This window comes from Coptis chinensis, chromosome 5, assembly GCF_015680905.1.
Source record: "Coptis chinensis isolate HL-2020 chromosome 5, ASM1568090v1, whole genome shotgun sequence".
Classification (NCBI taxonomy): Eukaryota; Viridiplantae; Streptophyta; class Magnoliopsida; order Ranunculales; family Ranunculaceae; genus Coptis; species Coptis chinensis.
In genome coordinates, this window is record NC_141460.1 from 81,648,060 (window position 1) to 81,658,304 (window position 10,245).

At 36.8% G+C, this 10,245-nt stretch overlaps 1 protein-coding gene and 2 pseudogenes across 1 annotated transcript; 2 read left to right on the forward strand and 1 right to left on the reverse strand.

Annotated features, from left to right (window-relative positions):
• Positions 1-701: 701 nt before the first annotated feature.
• On the forward strand, positions 702-1,358 carry LOC147499276 (protein DMP2 pseudogene; annotated as a pseudogene).
• A 2,692-nt stretch (positions 1,359-4,050) lies between these two features.
• Positions 4,051-4,340, forward strand: LOC147499277 (ribonuclease III domain-containing protein RNC1, chloroplastic pseudogene; annotated as a pseudogene).
• Positions 4,341-9,347: 5,007 nt separating this feature from the next.
• LOC147499278 (protein FAR1-RELATED SEQUENCE 5-like) lies at positions 9,348-10,245 on the reverse strand. Its single transcript, XM_086563444.1, has 2 exons — positions 9,501-10,245; positions 9,348-9,457 (listed from the first exon to the last, which is right to left on the reverse strand). Exons 1-2 carry the CDS (start codon positions 10,243-10,245, stop codon positions 9,348-9,350), a joined length of 855 nt encoding a protein of 284 aa, XP_086419570.1.

Below are 10,245 nucleotides of genomic sequence, written 5' to 3' on the forward strand. Positions count from 1 at the left end.
AACTATTATCTCTTCTACTCTTCATGATATGAAACTATGAACAAATCTCAACTTTATAAATAAATTCTTGTGTAAAATGTTGTATCACATAGTTCACTTCACTTCATCAATCTTTTGGGTTATTATGAATTTGGATGACTAAATGACTTAGAACTTCAAATTTTTGTTATAGAAACTGTGTGGAATTGAAATAATTGGCATGCATTTGAGGCCGCGCTTTTGCATTTTGAAATATTGGTTTCCAAAACCAAATTGATTTTCGAAACCGTTACGTGCTGGAGAAGGATATTGGCGGTCCAGCTTTCCAATATATGCAATTTGGAAAATAACCCACGTGGTGATCAGGCTCCATAAACTTAACGTACAAGACTGATCAAAAGTTCAAAGGAGCTGAGATTTCTTTGTCTTCTTATCCTTATTTAGTAATGCCTAAAATTCCAGTTTGAAAATTTTCTTATGTTCTATGCTTTCTAATATAGTAATATATATATGTGACTAAAGGCCACATGCATCCACGTCATTTGATATTTTGATTGTAACCACCCACAAAAATAAACGACTTGTTCTTCTGGTCACAACCCAATCTCAATTTCTCATGTAAGTCAAACAAACCACCCGCAATCACCCTTAAGTGTTCTATAAACAAATCCAACCAATTAAGACTTGTCAGCAGTCAGCGCATTATGAATCTATATCTATAAATGGTAACAGAAATGGACGTAGTTCGAAATTCCACAAACAAGGATAACATGGCGCAAATAACCCCAGACAACAAGTCTAGTTCAATACGACGAACATTTACAATAAAAAACGCTGAACAGAAGACGTTCACAGGTTTGTCTAACGTCATAAAGCTTCTCCCTAGTGGGAATATCTTCTTGCTCCAATTACTCAATCCTTTGGTAACCAACAATGGCAAATGTAAGACTAGTAACAAGTACTTCAGCATTATATTCCTTGGACTTTGTGGCGCTTTTTCTTTTTTTTCTTGGTTCACAGACAGTTATACTGATAGTAATGGAGAGACTCGGTATGGAGTTGTGACAAAGAATGGGATGATCCTTTTACCAGATTCAGACACAAAGTCGCTGGACCCGGTGGACTTATCAGCGTATAAACTCCGACTAGGAGACTTTGTTCATGCTTCATTATCTTTGCTTGTGTTCGCAACAGTTGCATACTTGGATCCAAACACAGTGAAGTGTTTCCGTCCATCTTTAAAACCAGAACAAGAAAAGTTGCTTTTGGTGTTACCTCCATTAATTGGTGGAATTGCTAGCAGTATATTCGTTATATTCCCTAATACACGCCATGGTATCGGATTCGCTTACCGCCGCAAGGAAGCACAGGAATCATAACGTGGCCCATTCAAGTTTCCACTTATTTCTGAAGTATTGGCGTAAATTGGTGTAATTTTGTAAAGTTTCATGTAATTGTCACGATTTTTTTTATTTTCGGTAGCCATCGAAACTTTCAGTTAATTGAAAGTTTTTTTTTTTTTTTTGGTAACTAGTTAATTGAAAGTTTTGTAAAGTGTAAAGTGGACATTTCATTAATAATACTGTTTAATTTATTACTAAATCTACAATGCGCATACCTTTAAATGCATCCCAATGAGCACAGATCTAGACCACACATCTGTCATCTTCTAGCATAAAGATGAGAAAATGTACTAAGGGTGAAACCGGCATAAAACTGGATGAAATTTTGTTTAGGTTTCCCATTATTCTGTAACAAGAAACTCGTGCCCAGACTCCTCTCCCCAGTCTCTATTTTCGATAACTCTCTCCTCCGTCTCTCTTTACTCATTGACAAATAGGCTTTGCTTGCATTTTCCTTTTGGTACTATCCAATCTAACAAAGATAATATTGAACTTATAACCTAAACACAAATACACACAAAGACACAAAGCTTATCTTTGAGGCCTTTAGCACGCTAGCTTTGGATTTCTGTGGATGGAAGGATTATGACATCCTATGGCAAAAAATGTACTAACTGCTCTTCCTCATGATGCAAGGAGGTATATCTTTTACTTGAACCTTGGTTGAAATAATAGTTGAGACTTATATTATCAAGTGTTGCAAGTTATTATTTTTCTCTTGTATGATGTTAATTAATATCAGAAAATTATTACTTGCCCTTTGTAAGAGGTTTAACAATATGTTTGCCATGTTACAGAAAATTATCACAATTCATGGATACTAAGTGACACAATGTGTTTAACTTTTGATGATGTTTTTTAATTTGGATGTATGTAGGAAAATTATTCACCTCTTTAGCATTGATTCTAATTGTTTTTTCGGGATGGATTGATGTCGCTATTGCCAAAAGTAGTTGATCTCATTTTTGGTCAAGATATACCCATCATTGCCGCGGGTGGTATTGTGGATGGGTGTGGTTATGTTCTCGCTTTGGCCCTTGGGGCTCGGGGCATCGGACTTGGCACTAGGTGAGCGGTATAATGGTTCTTTTTCACGAAGCTAAAGGTAACAAACACTTGTAATGAAAGTTGTTCTATCCGTAAAGGAGATGTTTATAGTAAAAAGTTAGAGTGATAAAAGTCCTCGTTCGAAACTATGTATAGAACGCCACTTAGGTTTCATAGCCGGTTCTAATTTCATTTTTTTTATTTACACACTTATCATTTAAACTACTTCAGTTTTTGCTTTTTAAGAAGCTATCGCGGCGACCGGTGTCCGTGTTCCAACATAGACATGCATTCTTTAAACCGGTGTGCCAGAAAAGATATGATCTTACCTTAGAATTTGTTCCGTTATTTACAGATTTGTCGCGAACCGAGGAAAGCTATGCCTATCCAACATACAAGTGGAAGTTGGTTGAACTAGATAAAACTGAATATACCGATATATTTGGGCGTGTAAGGTGGCTCGATGTTCCCTGAGGGTCCTTCGGACCCTTTCTTAACCGACTTGAGGCTTCTTCCGGATCATGAAAATGAGGCAAACCAACCAACCATTGGCCATACTACGATACATAGAAGGGTTGGCTTCCCCTAACTTTGTGTACCGTTCTAATGAAATATTTAATATTTTCAACAAGTTGTTATATTTTGGCATATGTTTTTTTTTTTATGCAACGTCATTTTATTACACAGAGATGCAACACATATGATTGCAAGTACTATTCTATTCTGTTATATATGCAGCAGGCCAGTAGTCATGATGAAAAATTGATGTTTGATATGCTTGATTCAATTATTCCATCCCCTTTCTCGCATAATAGTTTAATAGCATCTCGGCTTGCATATTTTGACTGCCGTGGTTTGAATAACCCCAAATTGTCTACTATCTCTCGAGCGAAAATGCTTTAAAGTGGTAGTAGTCTGTTCAAAAGTTCAAGGAAGCGATGCCTCTTTCTACATTTTAGCGTGTTATTTTCCCACATTCAGTTTTTTAGAGCACAATACAAAGAACTGCCTATGTGTCAAGTTATTTCCTACTGATTTGGTGGGAACATAACAGTGTTCCTTCAGGACTTTGAATTGCATTACTTACTTCGAAATAAAGCTCGGATAAACTAAAGCTCTTGGAATACATGAGCAATCTAATTACCCGAAAGCGGTGGCGCATACAAGCATACCTTGATGAAGTCTATTTTCACTTGCTGCAATGTTATAACTTATATCTATCTTGAACCTTTTTAAAGTGAATCTCCTACCTTTTCCCTCATCAAATCACCCTTAAATTGATTTTCTTGTACCCTTTGTATGTATATCAGATCAATACGACTTATGATATCTGAACTTGTTACTTATCATATGGTGAATGTTTGTCTTTGTCAATGGATCCATAAGCTCAAAAGGGTAAGAGCGCTCATTATTTGAGAGGCTGATGGTTCGAATCCATCTGGATCCACTTCTAATTAATTGTTTAATCTGAAAGAGGCACAATTTTTTTTGTGTTTCTCTTTTTCCATCTATTTCATGATCATATTACAACTTAAGATAATATCGCAAGCATTGAAGAGCCAAATATGAAATTTATCTATTTTTCTTCTATTCGGGATCTTGTCATGGCGAGAAGCAACTCATGAAGCATATCGATGCTCTTGGAAGATGGTTCTGGGAGAGGCATCGGCGTCTTACGCTCAACAAGTTACGTGGGAGGTACTTCGGGGACAAAAACCTCCACCGCTTTATCATCTACGATGAGCAGATCCAGGACAAGTACGAACACAACCGAAGACTTATGAATCCTGTCACCATCGCTATTCAGCAAGCCATCCATGGACTCTCTTACACGTGTATGGGAAGGCAGATGTGAGGCGCCTCATGTTTGAGGTATTTGACTTCGAGCAAATTCAGCCAAAAGAAGTGTGAAGTTGGTTTGTTATCAATGAATTGGTTCACATGTACTAGGCTTAACACAAGTCTGTTGTTGCACATTTCGGTTCAAATGGCAGCTTTTATTGCAATTCGGATTGTGGCTCTAGACAATCCTCTATTGATGGATGAAGCTGGTCTAAAATCTTTGGAAGTGTTTTAAGTGATGTTCATTAGGATAAACTCAAGTTATAGGAGACACTTCTCGTCAATCGGCATGGTCTATATATTGTACCGATGTCAACATGTATTTAATGTCCTTCACTATACTGATTTGTATCTTGGTTAAGCTATTTGCCATTTCTAACGTAGACATGGTGTTAACCAATGTATTTCATTGTAAAATTAAATGCGGCATTATATATGTCCCGGTGTGTTAAATTTAGCATTAACAATTGCGTGTCCGAAACTTTTGCTTGTGGTTACGGTTGATGAAGTTATGTGGAATTGTGTAATCGTGCTTCCAATTCAATTCTCACATCGAGTTCTTACAACTTCAACCATTTTATCCATTATCATTCCTTAAACTCACCTACCTATAATTGAACGACCTGGTTATATACTAAAAGCGGTTTCCACTAGATAGTAAAATGGTCCTCCTCCTTGCTTAGTTTTGACATTTGACTGTGTACCCATAGAATTTTTGGCCACGAGCGACTACATGGCAGTATTGTGCAACAGAATCCGTACGTCAATGCAAAATTGCAAAGCCTCTGTGAGCACTATAAGAAACATTAGGAGGGCGATCAGAAATTCGAGGTTAATTCAGATATTAAGAAAATTACTAATCGCATCCAGCTGTTGATTTGTCATTCGGGAAAGGAATTGCATAAAGATTTCAAAAATCTTGTGTTTCTCTTTCCACTAACGCTTGGACAACAAAAGAGTGTTGAAATACAACTATAAACTATTGGACAAGTATCACTCCTGAAAAACAAAAACTTCGAAGTTGGCTAGTAGACAAATGAGGTCGCATCAAGCGTAAAACCAAACATAGCAAGATGAATATGATAAATTTGGCTGATGATTCATAAGCAGGATTTAACATTAGACCATGATTGATACAAAGATCTAGAGTGGCAACCAATGAACTAAATAAACAAGTTCCAAGTTAAGCACGTTAGTGGAGATATCATAACCACTTATGGTTGTATGAGATGAAATATTTACATTTTTTATGACCTTCTAAATTGAATCACATCATATGCTAATTTCCTTTAGTTTTGCTCAGAAAAGTGTTTGGTGTCACTCAGTTGCGTAAGGCTTACAAAGACAATGGGGGACAAAAATTAATCTATGGGATAGTAATTCAAACAATAACTACGATCATGTAAAAATAGATATGCATGCATTTGGAACAATGTCAGTACGTAATGGAATTTTATTGATGTCAAAGTTGACGTACAAAGCATAGGCTAGCTTGGGAAAGACTAAACATTAAAGAACTATGTGTCCTCTACACAAAACAATCCTAACCAGAATAGATATAAGACTTCCTAAGGACTACAGAGAAACTAGTTACACTTGCTGAGCACCAATAAACTACTAGTAGGCCTTAAATACTACTACCATATCATTATACTACTGGAAGCTACAAACCACTAAAGCAGCTATCCTCTTCAAATAAGAGATCCCTGTTAAATTCTGAGATTTCCTCATTCCTTGGAAAACAGGTATCTTGGTCTAGTTAAAGCCGTGGTAACGGTAACCTCTAATCAAGGGGTCCAATCAAAGAAAAATCTAGTTAAAAGTGTTTTTATTGTTCCGGAGGACCGAGAGAAGAACACCCCCGTCGGACACCAAAGAGCTACATCAAAATCTACCAATAGAAACTAAGCTTATTCTAAAAAGAATAAGATATTCTTTGATAAAAATAGTAATGCGTAATAAATAAATGTAATTAGAAAAAAAATTATCCGAACAAACTGCACTTATCTCTCGTGAGTACTACATAAGGTTTCCCATATAAATCATTAACTTCGTCAAGAAGATCCCAAACATCACCGCCTAAAACTACTTCTTTGTACATGGATTTTGTTTCACCAAAGCATCTCAACAGTACGGTCTGACTGATTTTTTATATATATAATTTCTGAGAGACAAAAGATTAATTCTATATTCTGAGATCAATTAATAGCTTGCCAAGGTGTTATGAACTTATGGCAAAGGCATGATAATTGCAAAGCATTTGATAAATTAAATCTGCCATAGCAATGTCTATTTTTGTTACAAGAAGTCCCACAACTAGCAGAGGACATGAGTTCTAAGCTCCTTATTCATAACTGGAAGCTTGATAAAATGCCATGTGCAAAACCGTTCCCTAAGTCGATACATCAGATAAGAGTACGTATTTAAATTAAAGTTGTGTGATTCACTCTGCAAAAGGTAACGAAGTTTGGCATGTTAGGAGTTTGGTTTGGGGAAAACAAATGTGCTTGGAATTTTATTAACCAGACCCACCGACCACTTAAAATTTTATTTGTATTATACTTTCTTCACATTTTTAGGTGAGTAAATTTCATCCATGAAGGAAGCATAGAACACTGCATAAGGATGGCGTAATCAGGTTAAAACTCTTCCAAATAGAGTATACAGGCCAAATAGCGTATGAAACATATTTTCAAACAAGTATATTAATATTAGCTAATAATCGCTAGTTGTTATAATAGCTTCTTATCTGAAAAGGATGAAAAATAAAATAGAATTTTACAAAGTACAAATTGCATATGATTTGACAAAAAAAAAAAAAAAAAATTAGGAGTTGACATATAAAAGCATTTTCTGAATTATTTAACAATAATATGCAAATAATTACCTTTCCAATGTCTACAAAATCAATTAGTTCTTCGTCCATAGTCTCTTTAGCAGAAATTTGCAAGATTTTCTCTCTTTCTCTTGAGTTGGCCGTTGAAGATGAAATACTCTATCCATCGACCAGGTCCTTTGTAGGGGCGATCTATTTGCTTCAGATTTCTGGTTGTAGCCATCAAAACAACTCCATCTTGCTTTCAAAACACTACACAAAAATAGCATTGCACTTGAGGGAAAGAAGCAAATGATGAAGAAGGGTTAAATATCTACACATAACTAAGACTTAAAACAAAACATTCCAATGAAGCCACCACCTCCAATGAAGCCACCACCACCACCACCGCCAACAATAACCGAAGACAGCAGAAGAAGGAGTGACAAGAGAAACGGAAGAAGAAACACCACCGGATGAGTCGCCAGAAAGAGCGGCTTGAACAAGTTTCCTCTGCGAACTCAAAAGTTGATGAAGCCGATGCTTCTAAATCTCTGAATCTTGCTTTCCACTCCATACTTTCCCGAACTCTTGCGGACAAAAGTGAACACTCCCATTCTTTCTTCTTCTTCTAAAACAGAATTGTTATTATGACATGATGGTGAAATTCTCAAACCTCTTTTGTCTCAAATCTCAAGAGTTTACAAACAAATTTAGTGCAATAAGATAACTACTACTACACTTAAATTTCTGAACAGGCCAAGTTCATCAATAAAACAAGTGTTTCTTATCTAACATGCTTTTGCTAGCCAATGAGAGCGGGGTTAGGGTATTGCCAAGACATCGGTCTAGTAGCAATGACCAAGAACTGGGACAATGTCTTTCTTCACAATTGAGTACTTCTTCACTTCTATAGTGGTAGACCGATGATTCACTTTCTTCGTCCCACTAACTCAATACAAGGCCTATTAGCTGGCGCCAACTTTGACAAACAACCCGATCAACTTACGGTCATGAGACTGCAGCTAATATCCACTACCGATCACCCCGCAAAAACCTTCCCAACAAGCATCTAATCTCACTCATCGATCACCCCCGCAAAAACTAATACAACACAGTTAACGCTTACGAGTTTACATTCGTTTAGTAAATATGGTCGATTGGTGGGAAAATATATCCTAGAAGATAAATGTAATTACGAGAAGGTGGAGGAGTTGTTGGAACCTTAGAAGAAGAAGCTGTTTGAAAAGAATTCAAGCAATAAATTCAATAATTAAATACTAAGATTTTGAAAATACTAATATTAAATAAGTATATACATAGTTCAGGATATTGTAACCTTCCAAATATAACTACTCAATATGTAGTACCTACCTTGTGATTGAGGTTTAGGCCATGTACACGTAGTCTTCGTATGCCCTGTTTCATTGCAATTTCCACACTTGCTGATTCGAGATCTTCTTTTATTTTTATCAGAATTCTCCGTAGCAACAAAACCACACGCACCTATATTAGAACAAAAATTGAGAATTATATTGAGCTTTGGAAACCAAAATTGAGCAAATGGCAGTACCTACCACTCGTAGAATGTATCTCTTATTCTTCGCTCAAATCGGCTGATCGAGCACATTTTCTCACACGTTTTGAGTTTGTACTTGGCCCTATTACACACACATAGCATTGTAGTTATTAAAAAAATAGAAGTACTAGCAACGCAACATGTTTAAAAATTATAGTTCTTCAATAATATAGATACTTGTATTGGAAAAACTAAAGCGGTGAACATAACTAGTTACCCCCAATTTCTCGATGTAATTCTGGGCACGTGGGTTTTGTATGCCCAACAACACCACATTCGCCACAACTTTTCTTCCTTGTCTCATTGTGTCCTTTAAGTCTTTTTGGTCGACCCTTAGGTGCTACCTGGGGTGGATCACTTATCAGTTCTAAGTGGGCCGCATCTCCGTGAGTATCTGATGGCTCCTCAACGGGAACTTGAGGATTTTCTTCAGCAGTTGATGGGATCTCTTTTGACATAAGATAATAATGTAGGAAATCTTTGAACTCTTCACTAGCTTCTTTAGTTTTGGAGGCCTTCAAACAAATATTCTTGCAAATCCCCATAAGCTCACTATAACAAATAGCAGAAGTTGCTTCATTATGAACATTAACTGAAGTAATAGTAGGAATGACCGTTTTCACATGTCGCGTCCACCTCAATAAAATGCAACTAGAGGGTATTTCAGCGACGTCTTCATTTTTTAAGATGGAAATGATGTGTCGGCATGGAAAACCAAATGACTCAAATAGACCACAAGAACACTTCGCTTTTTTATCAACAACATTGTATTCCACAATAGACTTGCAGTGCCTATACAAATGACGATGCAAAGTGTAGTAACGAATATTGTCACCTTGATGATCCTTCATTGAATCAACAATGTAAAATGCCTCTTGCTGCAATTGCATCTTAAACACATTAAAAGCCGCCCGTGTATAGATGGAGTTTGCCTGATTTTCATACTTTCGGTCCAAAAAGGCCACAATTACCGGCTTGGTTGTCAGAGTAATAACTTCTTCTTCATGCTCACGGTGCCGGATCTTCTCAAGTGCTAGCTCCATTTTTCCATAGAGCTCAACCATTTTTAAACCAGGCTTTACATGAAGCCGTATAACAGAGTTCATGCTTTCATAACGTTGGTTGGTTCTACAACCACCAAAGAATGCGCCTCGAAGATATGCCTCTGCCCACCTCATCCTCTTTTTGTATATCTTCTTCACCCACGCATGGTCATGGACCTGGTGTGCTTCTAACAAATGTTCCCACATTTGGTCAAACTCTTCTTCTGAACATTTCATAAACATGAGTGAACAAAAGTCCCTTTGAAACCCAGAGACACGGACATTGTCAATACAATTTTTCAAAACGTGCCAAGCATATAAGCGATGTCTAGCACTAGGTAAGGTAGCTTTAATAGCCTTGCGAATTACATGATCACCATCTGTTATGACCGACTTAGGTGCCTTACCGCCCATCGCTGTAAGAAAACGCTCTAACGCCCAAATGTAAAACTGCTCTGATTCACTAGTCATAATTGCAAAACCAAATACAATAGTTTGTCTATGATTGTTCACTCCAGCAAATACGACAATTGGCAT

Coding starts and splice junctions, on each gene's coding strand:
- LOC147499278 (XM_086563444.1), bottom strand. CDS start 10,245: ATGCCAATTGTCGTATTTGCTGGAGTGAACAATCATAGACAAACTATT. Junction 9,458..9,500: donor TTCAATGAAGGATCATCAAG/GTGACAATATTC, acceptor TCATTTGTATAG/GCACTGCAAGTCTATTGTGG.